Below are 19,860 nucleotides of genomic sequence, written 5' to 3'. Positions count from 1 at the left end.
ATTTTCAAATCACAGAAGAAATCACTCTAGAATGATGACACCCTTCTCTGCTACAATAATCTATTCAAACCTTCCTTCAAAGGTAGAATAATCTATCATTTCTGTCATGATATAAAGTAGCCACAAATCAGTCAGATACTACCTTGGATGCATGACGCTACCTATACCTGGTATCTGCTGCATAGAGGATATATAAAAAGAAGGCTGGCAAATTATTCTTAAAATGTACAGGTTCCATTATTTAGTTCCTTAAAAACTATTTCAAAATCCTGACAGTGTAATGAACAGGTGTCAACACAAGGAAGAGCCCGACCAGAGAGGTTGGGTCTGAAAGAGTACGGCCCTTGAAGTTAACCACATCCTCTAGTACTCATCCTAGACAGAGTCTCTGCCCCCACCCCACAGATTCCAGGCTCTCAAAAGCTATTTTACATGAACAGGGGGATTGGCTCAAAATACAGAGTACTCTTCACACAGAAGCATTTACTTAAACAGAAGAGAGAGACCAAACCAGACCCCTTCAGCTTACTGAAAAGTAGGTTGAGAAAAGCTCTGCCGTACTCGAAAAAGCAACTCGAGTATGGTCGTCTTGCCCAATGCAACAGCACAAGAACTTGATTCTGGTTTCCCACACGCTTGTAGCTGCGGTCTTGAGGCCATTAAATAACTGGCTTGATTCATGACTATCCAGGTGACTGGGACCAGCAGAGGAATATGGGGACATTTTCCCCCCCAGTGGGTCAAAGACAATGATAATGGTAACCAAAGTGGCGACGATGATGATCCAACTGCAAAACAGAGAGAGGAAAAGGCTTCATGACTGTGGGCCCTGCCTCCAGATGCAGAGCCAAAGTCCTTTGGACTCATCTTCTGCATCTCTACAACTGAGGCTCCAGTTACCAAGGAAGATGCAGCTCTCCCAGAACCTGGCTGAAGCAAGCAACTCCTTTCTTCTACAAAGTTCCTTATGAACCCATAGCTAACCCCAGGCCCCTAGATCAGAGTCCTAAAAGTAAAGACCACAAAGGAAACACGGAGCTATCTGTTGGTAGAGTTGCAGCCTGGGCAAAGCAGCAGCTGGACTTGCTCTCAGAGCCCAGACCCTTACTCTTCAGTGCCTCAAGGTTCTTCTCAGTAAAACCAAGAGAATTTCCATCATCACAGGATATTCTGATAGGTCTTTTGTTCATATGTTTAAATATTTCTACACTGACCACAGTGTGCAAGGCTCTGTGTATTCATGAACACGTGTGCTGCTGGGAAGATGCACCCGTTAAGGGGCTCTGCTGCCCCCTGGCTATGTGACGCAGGAAAGTTTCCTCATTTATAACACAAGGGGATGGAACTAGATCATCTCTAAGATTTTTGGCCTAGAAAATGCAAAAACCTTACCACTCTAGAATATTATTTCCTGTCACAATTCCTAACACTATATCTCTTCTCTTCCTATCTTTAGTTTCGCCCTTGTTTTGGTCTTCGGTTTTCTTCCTTCATATAAGAGAAGGGAGGAAATGCAGGAAAGTGAGAATAGGTAAGACAGAAAACTACATCAATAAATGCATAAGGGAAGATGAATTATTACTTATGTATAAACAAATGTCTCTAAATTTTCTTGAGTTACTCAGAAAGGTCCAGTTTCTAATGATTTCAGGAACTCTGCAGGATGCTGGGCTGTCGTGTTACTCAGGTTTGTTTACCTGCATCTCAAAGGCATCTCTGACAAGAAGAAACTAAAAGAGAAGATGGAAGACCTCACCTGACAATGACGGTTGCAATGATGCCATTCACAACTGTCTTGTCACACTGAACACCTTCTGCTACCCAGGCGGCGCCCAGAGAAGCCCAGACCATCTCTGGCAGAAAGAGTGCTAGGCGGATGTAAAGCAGCTTAGACATAGACTTCCGTGGTCCAGGGTTACAAATGGTTCCTGAAATACAGAAAATATTCAGACTGTTCACTGCCTTCCTCAGAGAGGAAGTTTCCTTTCTACAAAAACACAGCTGTTGGGGCGTACTTTTGTACTGTATACACACTCATCACCTGGCCTCCTCTACTTGTAATTGTTAATCAATGCCTGTGTTTGAGAGCAAATGACCTAGTGAGAGATGAAAAACAGTACAAAAAGCCTCAGGTTCATCTCTTAGACTTACCAGGGATTAGAAAGATTTCTGGGTTCTAACTAGGGTGACCATATAATTATAGCCCAAATTGGGATACTTCCGATAGCAAAAGAGGATGCTATTAACAATTATGCTGGGACAAAAGGCACAACACAGAACTGTCCCAGGCAAACAGGGATATACATTCACCTAAGTTCTAACAGCCAGCAAAATGAGCTCTACCACCTATTTGAGACTTATATCATTCCAAACACTGTCCTAAACGCTTTATGCCCATTATTCTTTATCCTCACAGTGACTGTGAGTTAGTGATTATCCCATTTTACAAATGAGAAAACTGAGGCTCAGAGAGCTTAACAGCCGCTTTCTAAAATATAATCCAGGTCTTCATTTTTGGGAAGTGAATAATTCTGATGTGTAAAACCACCTGAAGAAACCTAACATTTAGACATGACATTTTTACTGTATTTGTAAAATAAATACAAGTATCAATAGAGGCCTGTGTGCTTTAATTCTTGATGTAAAACTCTGACTCTCTCTCTCTTTGGAAAAGAGTTGTGATAAACACTAATTTAAGTAATATAAAAATTCCACGATTAAAATAAAAACAATGATTGGAAAAATCTAAGATCTAAAGAATGATTCAGTAAAGAAATAGATTTTTAGGATTTTTTTAGTTTCAGATGTATATTGGAAAATAATTTTTTTTAATTGACACATTATAATTGTACATATTTATGGGGTACTGTGTGATATTTCAATACATGTATATAATGTGTAATGATCAAATCAGGTCAGTTAACATACCCATACCCTCAAGCATTTCTCATTTCTTTGTGGTGGGAACATTCAAATTCCTCTCTTCTAGCTGAGTGAAAGTATACATTATAGTCTTCCTACAGTGCTCTACAGAACACCAGATCTTACTCCTCCTATTTAGCAATAAATAGCTTTGAAATTCCAAAAATTACCATCCATTAGAATTACTTACATAAAGTCGTGTCTTAAAATATTAGGCACTATTGGGCCTCATTTCTGGCACAAAGACAAAATTTTATATTCATTTTAACAGTATCCTCCTCCTGAGGGCAAGATAAAGGGTGCAGATATGTAAAAACAAGTCCTATATTTGCAGCTAATTATTGTATGACAACAGCCAATCACTTGAGAGAAACAAGAAACACTGTATACACACTACACACACATTGCTTCCCGGAGGGCTGGGACTCTAAATAAGGACATATCATAGTGCTGTCAGCAGCATCTGGACTTGAAACTCTCTAACAGTGATGACAACTACTGATACTGCATTAATGAAATAAATACACAGACAAAAAAGCAAGAAATGAAGTCATCCTAATTAAGGTTTCAGAAAAGACATAAGGTACTGAAAAAGTCTCCTCTACCTAATTGTGCTGGCCTAATAAAACCCTTTTGTTTTATCTACATATTTATATTCTTCTCAAGATAGAGATACTGGGGTGGACCTGGCTCCTGCAGTAGGCATCATGATGATGACCCATAATCAAGGAGCATGGATGCATTCCTGAATGTAACGTCTTCAACACAGTCTGTGCTAAGTAACCCCACCATCCTTCAACACACACAGCCACTTATGTAAGAGCAATAAAAAGAAGGCCTATGTCACATCTTTAGATTCAACACCTCTGCCCTCTGCAGCAATCTTCTCTGGCATGAGACTGGCAATGAACTCTTGAGATACAAATGCAGAGATGCAAGGAGATGTCCCATAACTAAAGCCAAACACGGCAAATGGCAGACCTTGTATGTCAAGGGTGTTCTTCTATCAAAATGTGGTAGTCGTGAGTGTTGACTGTTCCTAATTAAACCTCTCCCAGAATGGAAACAGAAGGACTGCATCTGGGAGGTTCTCAAATCAAAAACAGAAACTACCACAACAATATTAAGATTTCTACCCAACTAAGCTACCTATATTTATGACCAAGAAAAAGAGGATCAGTCTTTTGGATAAAGATGACTGAATTCTATTTGTTCTATTTTTTTTTTTTTTTTAAAGATGACCGGCAAGGGGATCTCAACCCTTGACTTGGTGTCAGCACCACGCTCAGCCAATGAGCGAACCGGCCATCCGTATATGGGATCCGAACCCGGGGCCTTGGTGTTATCAGCACCGCACTCTCCCGAGTGAGCCACGGGCCGGCCCTGTTCTAAATGCTCCCTGTACAACTTGTGATGTTTCTTTTACAGAGGAATATCAGCCAAAAGCTAAATAAATATTGTCTTTCAGCGCAAATGACATATTAATTATTGAGACCACTTATCTAAACATAAGGACAATGGAAGTTATCCATGTACTATCAAGAATAAAATTTACCAATGTGTTAGTAGTTTTTTAAAAAAATCTAAAATTTCCAATTTGTAAAAAATTCATGGATTTTGTACAGTTAAGGCATATAAAGGGTAAAAAGCTCAAACAGTTCAAGTAAATTTTAAGCCTTTTAGTGTTTTACCACTGCTTGAATCAGGATGTAGGAGGCATGCTTATCACATTGTATACGATGATGATAAACTGGGAGGGGGTGGCTCATACAACGGATGATAAGATCAAGATCTTGACAGTTTGGAATTATGGACTGAAACATAAAGTAAATTTTAAGCCTTGTTTCCACCTCTGAACCTCCAGTTATCTTCTCTAGAAATAAACGCATGACTTGTGTATCCTCCCAGAGAGTCTGTGAATAAATAAAATGTATATATACTTTAGAAAAAAGCAGCAAACAATATAACATCCTGTACGTTAGCATACAGGAAATCATTCCTCATCTGTTCACAAAGCATTTTCTCATTTGTAATGAGTATACAGTAGAGCTTATGGATGAACTACAGTTTACCTAACAAGTGGCCTATTGGCAGGCATTTCATTTGTTCAGAGCTCTATTTGCTGTCTATTACTATAGTAAGCAGGCACATGTCATACTTCCTGGTCATCCAAAACTCAAAGATATTTTTCTCATGAAACACTTTGCCACTGATTTTCTCCCCTCCACATTTCTCCTGTGAGATAACATCTTTTATGTTTTGGTCCATCATTCCAAACTGTTAAGATCTTGATCTTGTCCTGTATCAGCCATCCCCTCCCAGTTTATCATCGTCATCTACAATCTGATAAGCATGTCTCCTACATCCTGATTCAAGCAGTGATGAAACAGTGAAACACAGTGGATAGTGGCATGCCATATAGCCCTGCCTCTGACTGATGAATTTTTATTTACTAATGTATTTCTTTATTAGTCACCAGTGTTCAGCTCATCCTATGAACCAGAGCAATAAAATTTCTGACATTTCCAGAGACGTTCTCAGTAAATGATTATCTGCAGAAAACTGTAACGTATAGAAAAAAATTGTCATTAAAAATAGGTACAACTCTTACAACTCATTAATAAAAGAATAAATAACCTAGTCTAAAGTTGGGCAAAGGATCTGAATAGATATTTCTCCAAAAATGATATACAAATGGCCAATAAGCACACAGATGCTCAACATTAGGCATTAAGGAAATGCAAATCAAAACCATGAGCTACTACCTCACGTTATATTCAAAAAGTCAAATAACAAGCGTTGGTGAGGATGTAGAGAAATTGGAACCCTCATACACTGCTGGTGGAAATGTTAAATGGTGTAGCTGCTTGGAAATGTCTGACAGTTCCTCAAAAGGTTAAACAGAGTAACCACATGACCCATCAATTCCACTCCGAGCACATACCAAAGGGAAATGAAAACATATGTCTATACAAAAACTTGTATGTAAATTGCAGCATTATTCCTAATAGCCAAAAAGTGGAAACAGGGCTGGCTGGTTAGCTCACTTGGTTAGAGTCTGGTGTTGGTAATACCAAGGTCAAGGGTTCAGATCCTCACACTGGCAAGCCTCCAAGAAAAAGTGGAAAAAACCCAATTGTCTACCAATGAAAAATGAAGTGGATCGGTAAAATGTAGTATATTCATTCAATGTAATATTATTCAGCCATAAAAAGAAATGAAGTACTGTTACATGCTACAACATGGGTGAACCTTGAAAACATTATGCTGTTTACGAAGCCTGACCAAAAGGCCACACAGTTGGATAATTTCCATTTACATTATGTCCAGAATAGGCAAAACTATAGAGACAGAAAGCAGATTACTGGATGCCTAGGGCTGGGGGAGTTGGGAAGAAATGAGAAGTGAATCCTAAGGGGTACAGGATTTATTTTTCAGGTGACAGAAATGTTCTAAAATTGATTCTGGTGATGGTTGCACAACCCTATGAATATACTAAAAACCATTGACTTGTACACTTCAAATGGGTGAATTGTATGCTATGTGAATCACATCTCAATAAAGCTGGCAAAATAAAAAAGAATAGGTGTCAAATAGAGAAGACCACTTTTTACCTTTCATGCTGACACAAACAATAGCTAACACATTACATATAACAAATGCCAGGAGAACAATGAGAACGATCATGTAACTGCTGAGCAGGACTCCACCAGCACAGTCCAGCTTCCCTCTGTGCATGAGATACAAAGTCAGAATGCCAATCCACCTGTGGGAAAACAGGGAGGGTCAGAAATGGGATCCATGGAGCTGCTTTGTAAAACATGATACAAAGAAATAAAAGAAGTTAATATTTTCCAAAACAAGGCAGGGTTCACTTTCAAATATGATTTTCATCAATAAAAGATCTAATAAGTTAACTAGAGTATGGCTTTCTTTTTCTGAGTTTTATACTTTCCATGCTTATGTCATTGTTCTTATTCTATGCCAGCTGTAATCCACAAGAGGAAGTTTAAGCCATAAACAGGCAAATATAATGCGAACTGCTGAAAATAGCCCCATCGTAACTCAGAAATACACAACTGGTAAACCAACAAACTATATGTTTGCTGAATTATTAACAAGAGAATTTTTATGAGAACTTCAAAAAGTTCATGGAAAAATAGAATTCAGAGATAATACAAAAAAGAAAAAAGAAACAAACAAAAAGAAAGAAAAGAATGAAAGATAATACATATTTTTCCATAAACTTTCTAAGTACCCTTGTACTTCTATGGGTTGACAAGAAATTGACACACACTGTAATCTGCTGTTATATGGGAAGCAAGTAATGCAAAGATGTTCCATGGTGAAAACGGATAAACTTGGAGGAAGTACTGTTGCCTCATAACTACATTTTGTAGTTCAGTGCAGAACAACGAAACAGAGTACTGAACAAGGGCAAGTAATAATGACTTGTCACTACAGGTATTTCAGTAGAAGGCAGAGCATCACTTGGCAAGAATCCTCTATCAAGGATTCAAGCCCAGAAGTGGAATTGGACTATATAACTTTCTATGTTTTTGTCAGTTTTGTGTCTGGAAATAATAATGGGGAAATGATCTCAGAAATACTTGGCCCTGAAAACTACAAAACTCCTTGGAAGCAGCTCATAATATTTCGTGTTTTTATATTTCTTTCCCCTTGAGAATCTACTTTTTCATAACAACGATATTAGTCCTTTTTGCCCAGATCCTCTGAGAACAGACTGCATGCACCAATGCCACTTTCCACTGATTCCACACTTTGAAATCAGACAACGGAGTCTATATCGAGCCTGTCTGCTTCTCATGAAATTCAGCCACAACCGGCTCAAGAATGGCAACAAGAATACTATTTCCCATCTTTCGTTTTGCGGATACAAGTGAAGTGCTTTGCTTTTCTGTGCTGAGTGACCGAGACCCGGAGGCCACGGCTCTTGGTCAGCAAAGAAGTCTCGCGGTTCCCAAGGCCAGGTCTCGGCGTGAGAACCCCGGGCCTCCCATTTGATCTCGGGCACGGATAAACCTCTTCGGGCCTCAGCTTGCTATCTGTAAAATGGGTGCAGCAACAGTACCTACCTCCTCGGGCGGTGGTGAGCACTAGATAAGAGAATGCACGGCAAGCGCTGGGGCCCCGTCAGCGCTCAGTAAGCTGGCGACTTCTATCACTGTCTCGGGGGACAGCTCGACCCCCTCCCCAGCTCCCTCCTCCGGGGAGCGGCCGTCCTTACCACAGCACTCTGAGGAACAGTTCGAAGAACCCGGGGAACACCAAGTCGTCGCTAGCTATGGCCCAGCGCCGACCGAAGAGCACCATCCCGGGCATGGTGAAGGAACAGCTGACCGGCCCGAAGCCAGCCCCCGCGCACTGCCACCGTTCGCAGACCAGCGACCCTCGAACTCCGCAGCCAAACTGAGCGCAAACCCGCGCAGGCGCACACGAGGGTGGGGCCCGGCGCATGCTCCTGCGCAGGCAGAGATCAGCGCACGCGCTCTGAGCCCCACTCTGCCGCTGCCGGAGCCCTCTGCGCCTAAGCAAATACACTGACCCGGAAGCCACTGACTGACTTTATGGCAGATCTGGAAATCTCTGGAGTTCGTTCTGGTAATATTGCCATTTTATGGTTAAGAACTCTTCAGGCCCGGAGGGATGGCTAGCCCAGAGACCCATGGCTATTAATGGCTGGTCTGGGACTCATACCCAGGCCAAGCGTGTGACGAGGTTGCCGCTGTCTGAGGTCCCCGCTGTAAAGAGTCTCGTGCTAGGACCCTTCTGGAGTTCAGGATCTGAAACCACCCGGCAGCGGGGTACGGCAGGGTACAGTGCTGACCACCTCTCAGCACCTCCACTTCCCCCCACCCTGGTCTGAGCCACCTTCATCCCCTGCCTGGTCTCCCTGTTGCTCTCCCTCATTCTGCCCTGGCCCTCCTATAGCAGCTGGGGTGCCCACGTTGAACCGTCAGACCAAGCCCGTGCTCTGCCTAGGACCTTGCAAGGCTGCACTTTATGTATAAGACACACCCCAACCCCTCGCAGAGGCCTTTCCTGGTAGTCACACATCAAGTTTATAATTGCGTGTTTGGCCCGTGGCTCACTCGGGAGAGTGCGGTGCTGATAACACCAAGGCCACGGGTTCGGATCCCATATAAGGATGGACGGTGCGCTCACTGGCTGAGCGTGGTGCTGACAACACCAAGCCAAGGGTTACGATCCCCCTACCGGTCATCTTTAAAATAATAATAATTGCGTGTTTATCTGTCTCCCCAGATTAGAGTTCTTCTGTCTCCAATTATCACTTCACTGCTTACGGCCTTTCCCACCTGAAATAAATCAAGCTCATTCTTGCCCCAGGGCTTTTTACATTCCCTGCTTCCTCTGCCGGGGATGTTCTTCCTGCAGGTATTTCTCTCTCTCTCTCTCTCTCTCTCTCTCTCTCTCTCTCTCTCTCTCTCTCTCTCTCTCTCTCTCTCTCTCTCTCTCTCTCTCTCTCACTTTATTCAGGCCTCAGCTTAAGTGTCACTGCCTCAGAGAGGCCTTTCCTGACTACCTTATCTAAAAGAGCATAGCCCTCTGTTCCTAATCCTTATCCTGCTTTTGTTGTCTTCAATGCACTTAATCACTCCCCGACATTATATCATGTTTCTTATCCCTCTTGCCCCCCCCAGTGTAAATTTCGTGAGCGTAGACACCTTGTCCATCTTATTCACTGCTGTGCACTTAATAGAGCACATTATAGGCATCTATTAAATACTTGATGAATGAATAACCTCATTAAACAAATGTCAGGAGTAGGCCGAGGGTTGGACGGAAGTTGGGGGGCGGGGAGCTGGCCAGTTAGCTCAGGTGGAAGTTATCAGTGTAATGATATGTAATCACAGGCATTAGGGTGGAGAGGAGGAAACCAGAGAACAACCCCAGGAAATAAGTGTTAAGAGTGCAAGATCTAGGCCGGCCCCATGGCTCACTCAGGTGAGTGTGGCGCTGCTAACACCGAGGCTGCAGGTTTGGATCCTATATAGGGATGGCCGGTGTGCTCACTGGCTGAGCGTGGTGCGGACAACACCAAGCCAAGGGTTGTGATCCCCTTACCGGTCCAAAAAAAAAAAAAAAAAAAAAAAGATTGCAAGATCTGTGGGCAAACATAGTTTTTAACAAGGGTATTTCATCATTCTTGAAGAAAATTCTGGAAATGAAGGACACCTTCAAAAAGCCCAAGGACACCTTCAAAAAAGCCTCACCTTCCATCTGGTGAGGTGCCTTGGGCTTTTTTCTGCATACCCAGCAGTGTATTCTTTCAACTCATTTCATTTACACCCAATTTCAGCCTGTCTTTGACAAGCAGCATCCTCAACTTCCTTTTCAAAACCAGAACCCCTATGCACATCTATCATGTCATCACTGAGCTACAAGGGAATGTTTTGGTCAGTTCTGATCCTGATATGTTTTCTGATATGTTCTGATGGAGAGTATTAATTGGGCTTCTGTCATGTTTGCAGCATTTAGGCTGGATGTTGAGGAGAAGCCATATTGTCAAGTCATGAACTAACCTTAACACACTCTCTGACTGGGGATGAGACTTGAGATGGGTCTTGAAAGAGATAAGATTTGAAAGTCAGTGTGACTTTGGGCAAGGTACTTTATCTCGACTAAGCCTGTTTCCTAATCTATAAAGTGGATGTTAAATTAATAGTACCTATTATAGGCACTTAATGGATTGTTCTGAAAACCAGATGAGATACCGCTTGGAACATGCTAGCACAGTCCCCTGAGCACAGTATCAAGCACTCAAGTGGTTCCTAACCAGCAGCAACTGCTGTAGCTGCTAGTTGGGCCTGCCACACTGCCAGTAGATTTCAGCCTGTAAGGACATAACAAGCCCAGAAAGATACAGTCAGTTTATTACTTATGCAGACAGCAAAAGGAAGATCAGTATGGTGTCAACTCCACATGATTCTTGTCCCATAGGACAACATGAAAACATATGGTACAGATGGACAGATGACACAAAGGAGCCATTTCCATAGATAGCACATCTAAGAAGTTTTTTATCCTGCAGCTATACTCTAAGTGGGGCAAGTTGGAAGGGCCCATGCCTCAGTGGAACCAGGGAGACAGATGTGGAACTACCTCATGATAGCCTCCAACTCAGGAAGTTGTTGCTTTGCCCCCCACGGATTTGTCACCCCTTTTCCCCTGGGTGATGGAGCTGCCAAAGATTACTCAAAGCCTGTCTCTTCTGAGCAGTGAGATGCTCCAGAAAGAGGTTAATATCACAGAACCCTCAAGTGTGACGCATTCCTTCCATTTGGAAAATTAATCATGAATTGGGGTTCTCTTCCTGCATTTATTCTCCAGACCAGCAAGTGACAGGAAGAGACATAGGTGGGGTTTTACTAAGTACAGTTTAACAAGTTTAACAATAGAAGCTGGTAACATTCAATAAAAACAAGTCAAATGACATTCTGTTAGGCAATTAAGTGATCTACCAACAAAACCTTGATCTAGCCAACATTCTTTCCCCCTCCAACAGCTTCCCAGTAACTTTACATATCAGTCAGTAACTAGTCTGTCTTTGAACTGGCAGCCTTGCTGTGTTACAATTCTTTATCTTACAACAGAGACTCAATAGCCTGGGGAAAATTTCCTGTCCTTTGCAAGGTCAATATTTGAAACTGCAAGGCTTTGGAAAACCAGGCCCTGTGAAGTACATTTGCTTTATGAATCCTCTACAGGAAATGGCCCAGAAACAGCTCCTCACAAGACTGCCCATGCTGCCATTTTCCAGGGAGGATAGCAGGGCATTCTGCCAAGATTTGGATTAGACTGTGGTTGAGCCTTGCTTATGTGGCCTATGTTTAAATACACAAGATCACCAGGGTGCCTGGCACCTGTTCCCCTACAGTAAGTACTCAAATGTTAGCTATTATTAATCCTGATATTATTATTCCAGGAAAAGGAACCAGCATAAGCAAAGATATGGAATTAGGAGGGAGGATGGAGTGTGTGTGGGATGGCACAGAGCAGAGGTTCCTGCCAGGGATAAGGAGAAAATGAAGGTGGTCTGGGCAGGGTAGAATGCAGGTTTCTGAAGCTAGCCTCATGACATTGGGCTTTTGTAGAGTTAGTGATAGGGATTCTCAACCTGAAAAAAATAAGATTAGGGGCTGGTCAGTTAGCTCATTTGGTTAGAGTGCTGTGCTATAACACCAAGGTCAAGGGTTCGGGTCACTCTACTGGCTAGCTGTGCAATAAATAAATAAATAAATAAGATTAAGTCAAGATTGAAGGGAGACAATTTGGCTAGGTGGGAGGCAGGATGAATTAGGAAAGTGCTGTCCAGTATAAATATAATGTGAGGCACACATATAATTTTAGATTTTCTAGTGGCCACACTTTAAAAAGTAAAAAGAAACTGGTAAAATTGATTTTAATAATATGTTTCACTTAACCAGTATATCCAAAAGTATTATTTCAACATGTAATCAATATAAAATTATTAATCAAATAATTTACATACTTTCTTTAATACTAAGTCTTTGGAATCCAATATGTATCTTACATTTATGGCACATCTCATCCTGCATGCTAACTTTTCAGTGGTTAAAGTAAAATGTAGCCCTACCAAAACAATAAAGTGTTTTTTACAGGAAATCATTTTACACTGATTCAGTTTTTTCTCTTTTCAATTTTATTTATATTTATTTTTGTGGAGTACAGTGTGTTTCTTTTTTTTTTTTTTGTCTTTTTCGTGACCGGCGCTCAGCCAGTGAGTGCACCGGCCATTCCTATATAGGATCCGAACCCACAGCGGGAGCGTTGCCGCGCTCCCAGCGCCGCACTCTCCCGAGTGCGCCACGGGCTCGGCCCTTACAGTGTGTTTCAATACATGCATATACTGCACAATGATTCACTTACGGTAGATAGCATGGTTTTATACCCCTTAGTCCACCCCTTCTTCTCTCCCTCACCCCCCACCCCTGCTTCAGTTCTTAAATTTAAATTTCAAATAAAATTTAAAATAAGTTCTTCAGTTGCTCTAGCCACATTTCAAGGATTCAATATCTCTAGGTTGCTATCTTCCCAAGGTGGAACTCTGGACGCAGACTAAGTTTAGATCCTACTGAGGGCCCAAACGGCCTGGCTTCAACTTCATCTTCACTGATTTCTGGATATGAAGGCTCTGTGTCTCATCTTTAAGTGGTGTTAATAATAGTATCTCATAGTTAATATTTGCAGAATGTCCAGAGCTGTGCCTGGCATGCAGTGAGACAATGGGGGGAAAAGTTCCCCAAGCAGTTTCCTAATGTGTAAAATGAGGATAATCATTCCTAGTCCCCAGGATTCTGCCAGAGCCATATAAGCCCTTGTGGTAGGCACCTAATAAATATTAATTTCCTTGCCTTCTGCAGAAGTCCATCAACCTAATCAGTCATTTAAAGACCATTTTGATGGTTCTCACTTCTGGACAGAGGTGAACCACATTCCTGGATTTTATGGTGGATGCTACCACTCCACAAAAGCAATGGCTCATGGGCTGGCCTGTGGCTCACTTGGGAAAGTGTGGTGCTAATAACACCAAGGCCAGGGGTTCAGATCCCTATATAGGGATGGCCAGTTAGCTCACTTGGGAGAGCATGGTGCTGACAAAACCAAGGGTTAAGATTCTCTTCCCTTGGGCCGAGCCTGTGGCGCACTCGGGAGAGTGCGGCGCTGGGAGCGCGGCGACGCTCCCGCCGCGGGTTCGGATCCTATATAGGACCGGCCTGGCTGAGTGCCGGTCACGAAAAAGGCAAAAAAAAAAAAAAAAAAGATTCTCTTCCCAGTCATCTTTTGTGTGTGTGTGTGTGTATGTGTATATATGTATATGTATATATAAATACATACATAAAAATGTGACGGCTCATAATTCAGTGAATATTTGCATTTAGAATGAAGACCAGGATATAAATAATGGGAACTAACTTTAGTGCTGCTTTACAATGTGCCCAGCTCTGGACTGCATGGCTCTATACATATAGTCCCCTTTGCTTCCTGCAGTCCTCCTGTGAAGTAGGTATTGTCATAATCCCCATTTTTTACATGTGGAAACTGCTAGGAATTGGCAGAGCTGGGACCCCTGGCTGTACTGGCTGGTAAGGGCTGATTATTAAATTTTTAGGCCCCCAGGCTTTTCCATACATCCTCTGGAATCTGGGTGGAGGCTGCCACGCCTCCACTGCTCTCATGTTCTGCCAGCCTGCAGACTTAACACAATGTGAACACCACTGAAGTTTCGGGCCTCTACTCTCCAGGGCTGCTGCATGAACCACATTTGGGGCTGCTCCACCTGGAGCAGCTAGGATGTAGGGAGCAGTATCCCAAGGGCAGCTGTGCCCCAGGTCTGTCCTCCAGGATAACTCAGTCCTTCTAGGCCTCAGGGTCTGTGATGGGTGGGGCACCCTTCCAGACTTCTGAAATGCCTGCAGGGCTTTCCTCTCATTGTCTCTGCTATTAGCATCTGGCTGCCTCACCGCCAAGATAATGTCTTTAGCAACCAGTTTATCTGCTTCACCCTTGTATTGTTCTCCGGCTCTCTGCTTCTTTACCGCATGGCCAGGCTGCTAACTTTACAAATCTTTACGCTCTGCTTCCCTTTTAAATTCTGTCTTTACATCATGCCTTTGCTGCCATAACTCAGAATAGGCTCTTAAAAGCAACCATGCACCTTCCTTAATGCTTTGCTGCTTTGAAGTTTCTTTGGCCAAATGCTCTGGTTCACAACTTCTAAGTTCCAACTTCCACAAAGTCCTAGGGCATGGACCAAATGAAGCCAAATTTCTTGCTATGGTGTAGCAAGGGTTATATTTTGTCCAATTTCCAATAAGTTCCTCATTTATATCTGAGACCTCATCATCCACATGGTCTTTACTGTCCACGTTTCTATCAGCATTCTGCTTGCCACCACATACGTCTTTAAGACATTCCAAACTTTCCCTCATGTTTTTCTCTTCTTCTCAGTCCTCCAAACTCCTCCAACCTTTGCCCATTACCCAGTACCAAAGCTTCATCCACATTTTCAGGTATCTGTTTAGCAACGCCCTACTCCTCAGTACCAATTTTCTGTTTTAGTCCGTTTTGTGTTGCTATAACAGAAATACCTGAGACCAGGTAATTTATAAAGGAAAGAGGTTTATTTGGCTTATGATTCTGGGACAGCTGCATCTGGCACGGGCCTTAGGCTGCTTCTTCTCATGGCAGAAAGTGGCAGGCTGCCAGTGGGTGTGAGCAGATCACATGGCGAGAGGAAGAGAGAGAGGCAAGAGGTGCCAGGGTCCTATAAACAACAAGCTCTCACAGGAACTAATAGAGCAAGAACTCAATCATTACTTCCCCCTCCCCCAGGGAGAGCATTAATCCATTTACAAGGGATCTGCCCCCATGACTCAATCAGTTTCCAAAACTGCCACATTGGGGATCAAATTTCAACATGAGTTTTGGAGGGGACAACACATCCAAACTTCATCAGGCTGGGTTGTTCAAATCCTGCAACACTGCAAAGAAAGGATTGGCCCTTGACCCGCTCCTAGAAGATAACTCTTAATCCCTTGGAATATTTTGCCTGAGGCCTTGGGCAACACCACATACTTTATGCTAATAATGCAGTTAATGGTGGGGGCCTTGAACCTCACTGTGTCAATTTGACCTCTGGGGGAGGGGTCTGGAGACTGAGTAGGTAAGATCAGTCATATGGGTGCTTGATGCCTACATGACTGACCCCAATAAAAACCCTGGACTTCAAAGTTTGGGTGACCTTCCCTGGTTGTCAGTACTTTGTACATGTTGTCATACATTGTTATTGGGAGAATTAAGCATTGTTTATATCATTCCACTGTCAGAGGACAACTAGAAGCTTGTGCCTGGTCTCTCCTAGACTTTTCCCTATGCATCTTTTTCTTTTGCTTTTACTCTATATCCTTTCAGTGTAATAAACTGTAACCATGAGTATAGCAGCTTTTCTGAGTCTTTCAGTGCTTCTAGCATATTGCTGAACTTGAGGGTGGTTTGGGGGATCCCCACCACATCATTTATATCAGTAAAATTTATAATACATGTGCTGTGGTTTGAATGTGTCCCCTAAATTTCATGTGTTGGAAACTTAATCCCCAAATTCATATGTTGATTTGAGGAAGGGGCTTTGGGAGGTACTTACGATTGGATAAGATCATCAGGGTAGGACCCGTGATGGGACTGGTGACTTTATAAGAGGAAGAGCTAACACACACATGCTTGCCCTCTCACCAAGTGATGCCCTCTGTCATGTTATGATGAAGCAAGAAGACTCTCACCAGATGACAATGCCATGCTCTTGGACTTCCTCCGTAACTGTAAGAAATAAATTTCTTTTCCTTATAAATTGCCCAGTCTATGGTATTGTTGTAGCAACAGAAAATGGACATTAAAAAAATGCATGTGTAAATGGGCATATATTAATTTGTCGAAGAGCCAGTTGCTAAACACTACCACATCATGCACTATTCTTTAAGCTTGGCTGTTGGTGAATTTTAAGCTTTTAGTTTTAAGATTTACAAAGTGATACTAAAGTATGCAAGGTGCAGAATTTGCTTCGATGTGATTCAAATGGACAAACCATAAAAAGATGTTTTTGAGACAGGAAAATTTGAACACAGACTGTTAAGATAATTTTTAAGAATTATTTTGTTGGTGTGATAGTCTTCATCAATTAGAAATAAATCTTGTAGTATCTATGGATGAAATATGCTACCTAGCGTTTTCTTTCCTTTTTTTTTTTTTTTCCCAGCAGCTGGCCTATACAGGGATCCAAACCCTTGACCTTGGTTTTATCAGCACCACTCTCTAATCAAGTGAGCTAACTGGCCAGCCCTTAGGGTTTTCTTTAAAGTACTCAAAAAGTGAGGGAGAGATAAAACAAGGGGTTATTACACTATTCTACTTTTGTGTGTTTCAAATAAAGTTTACTTTTAAATGATGCTTGTTCAATTTTGCCCATCCTCTCCATAATTTTATACATGCAAACATATCTTGATATGAATATGTGCCATACAAATACACAGCCAGAACTTTGAACCACCATTGATTCAGAAGTAGAAAGCTGTGCCTGTGATCAAACATATTCTTAAATAGAATAGTTCTCTCTTTTAAAATCAGGTTAAGGCTTAGCAATAAGATAATGTTTCCACGTAAACTTTTGTTAGTAAAGGCAAAGATATTGTGAAATTAATATTACGATGACAATAACCTGCAAAACTGTTTAATTTCAAAAAGATGCCTTTTGGGAAACAGGTAGTATACACTTTTTTTTTTTTTTTGTCATTTCAGTTGGGTGTGGCTTTTTTAAAAAATTATTTTATCAATATACAATGTAGTTGATTTTCGTGAGTATACACATTTTTGTTTTTTTATTATTATTATTTTTTAAAAGGATCCGAACCCATGGCCTTGGTGTTATCAGCACCGCACTCTCCCGAGTGAGCCATGGGCCAGCCCAGTATACACATATTTTTAAAAAGTAAATGTACCTTGCATAGATCTAATCACTACAAGTATATTCTGCCACTTTCACAGATTATTCCACTTGAATAATTGAATTAGACCTACTTAAAAACAATACATTACTTCATCTTATAGGTATCTCATACAAAGTATATTCATTCCCTTACTTCAGACGGATTTTTCAATTTTCTGCTATTAAAAATATCTATTTTGAAATAGATTTTTAAAAGATTTTTTTAAAAAAAATAACTATTTTCAAAATGAACTATCAAAGCCTAACGCTTGAAAAGGTAAATGACCCATCATGACTTTTTCTTAAGTGATAAAAATATTTCAGATACAGAGAAGATGCCTGATACCTAAGGACCCAACATGAGGATTTAACATGTTTGCTCCATCATGAAATTTTTTTTTTTTTTTTCATCGTGAATTTTTGGAGAAAAAAAAAGATCTTTGATATTCTTCTCTGCTTGTTCTTTCAGGTTAATTTCACTATTTGCAAATTACAGAAAGTATTCTTCAGAGACTTTCTTGGCACTTCATCATATCTTCATATTAACTTGGAGAAACTGTTATCTTTACTCTTTCATTTTTCCAAGTTGATTTATTCATACCTTCCTCTACTTCTCTCTTTAGGACTTTCCTTTGGTTAGAGTAAATCCCTATGTTGTGGGTAAAATTAATATCCTTGAGTTTAATGTTTGCTACTATTGTCTATGTTGCATTGGGGAGGGGGCAGTTTTAGCCAGGTGATCTTTCAGAAATTCGGATAGCTGTTTTTCTAAGCATTCTTTAATCACGTCTTTAGTTTCAGGACATACCAGCTTCCTTGTTACAGACCCATTCATTGTTATGGAAACCTTCATTATTTATTTTTTGGTGGCTGGCTGGTATGAGATCCATACCATTAGACCGTGGTGTTATAACACTGCACGCTAACAGAGCTAACCAGCGAGCCCCAGAAACCTTTTTAGATGAGTAAATAGGTTCTGTATTTTCATTGTTGTGGTAACGGAGTCAAGTGTGGTGGTATTTTTCTAAAGAGTCTCATCTTTTAAGTGCCCAAGGGGAAACTAGGACAGAAATCTGGAGTATTATATTTTAGTGATATAAACAAGTATCCTTGTCATTATTTACAAGGATTAGTGCTGTTATGTGCAAACTTGCTTTTAAATTGCAGGGATAAAAGAGAATTGGTTCAAAACTGGAGGAGAAACACCCACAGCACCTACACAAGATTCTACACTACAAAGGTTAATCCAGACAGGTGTGTCTCCCACCCACTCACCCCTCACCCCCACCCCGACGTACTAGGCAGTTCAGGTTCCTTGGAAATTCCACATCTGTCCATTAGACAGTGAAGGCACACAGAAAAAAAACTCATGTGGAGCCTAGATCCAATCACCACTCATCAAACCTCAGATGGGTGGTTTTGGAACGTACCTAGGAGTCAATTTCTACACAGTAGTTCCCACTTTATACATTCCAAGACCCCCAGTGGATGCCTGAAACCTCAGATAGTACCGAACCCTATATATACTGTTTTTTCCTATACATACATACTTAGGATAAAGTTTAATTTATAAATTAGGCACAGTAAGAGATAAGTAATCACTAATAATAGAACAATTATAACAATGTACTGTAATAGAAGTTATATGAGTGTGGTCTCTCTTGCTCTCTCTCAAAATACCTTATTGTACTGCATTGTACTAACCTATTTTCCAACCGTGGCTGACCACAGGTAACTGAAACTGCAGATAAGTTGCGACGATGGTCCATCTATTCTTTTCCTAAGAAGAGTCTGAACCTTCTGTCAAAACTGACCAATATCGTTAATGAGCCAGAGGGGCTCCTGCCAGAACCAATTCGCAGCCAACTTTTGAGGCAGCTGTCCGAAGCTAAGCACAAAGAACAGTTGGAGGGGAAAAGGAGACTGCTGAGGTGATTACTTAAAGCGTACCCAGTTCTACGTTGTTTCACTGACAGTGACTCATTTAAACTTCACAAAAATCCTGTAGCAGGTGTTTCTCCATGTTACTGGGGGGAGGAGGCTCATATTAGATCCAAGGCCAGGGAACTACAACTGTGGGAGCCAAGACTCAACACATGTCTGAGGTCAAAGCTTCTGATTTTCTTACTTAGGGTTCCCACAAATTACTGTGATTTCTATTAAAGCTATTTCTCTGCCTGCTCCTCTCCTGACCAGACTGTGAGGAAGAAGGAATCTATTCAAACACTATGATTGAACTGGACAGGAAATGGATTGATGTCTGTAAGCAGCCAACAGCCAGCAGCTTTTCATATAGTGAGAACTGGGCAAATTTGTGGACTTTGCTTTATTTCTTTTCAAGTTTACATTAAAAAAAAAAAAATCAAACAAATAAAAAACACCTCAATAAAAAAATA

General features: G+C 41.4%; 1 protein-coding gene across 2 annotated transcripts in view; it reads right to left on the bottom strand.

Moving 5' to 3' along the window:
- The window catches only part of DAGLB (diacylglycerol lipase beta), a 28,616-nt gene extending 20,305 nt beyond the window's left edge, over positions 1-8,311 (bottom strand). The window contains exons 1-4 of one of the 2 annotated variants that reach the window (XM_063090765.1): positions 8,171-8,311; positions 6,537-6,688; positions 1,757-1,928; positions 530-788 (exon numbers count right to left, since the gene is read on the bottom strand). In XM_063090765.1, coding sequence (XP_062946835.1) covers positions 530-788; positions 1,757-1,928; positions 6,537-6,688; positions 8,171-8,265 — 678 coding nt within the window. In that variant the 5' untranslated portion in view covers positions 8,266-8,311. The remainder of the gene's footprint in view (positions 1-529; positions 789-1,756; positions 1,929-6,536; positions 6,689-8,170) is intronic. The other variant, XM_063090766.1, reaches the window with a different exon arrangement.
- Between the last annotated feature and the right edge of the window lie 11,549 nt (positions 8,312-19,860).

The sequence above is a fragment of the Cynocephalus volans genome, chromosome 3, assembly GCF_027409185.1.
Source record: "Cynocephalus volans isolate mCynVol1 chromosome 3, mCynVol1.pri, whole genome shotgun sequence".
Lineage (NCBI taxonomy): Eukaryota > Metazoa > Chordata > Mammalia > Dermoptera > Cynocephalidae > Cynocephalus > Cynocephalus volans.
This window is presented reverse-complemented; position numbering and strand designations above follow the sequence as displayed.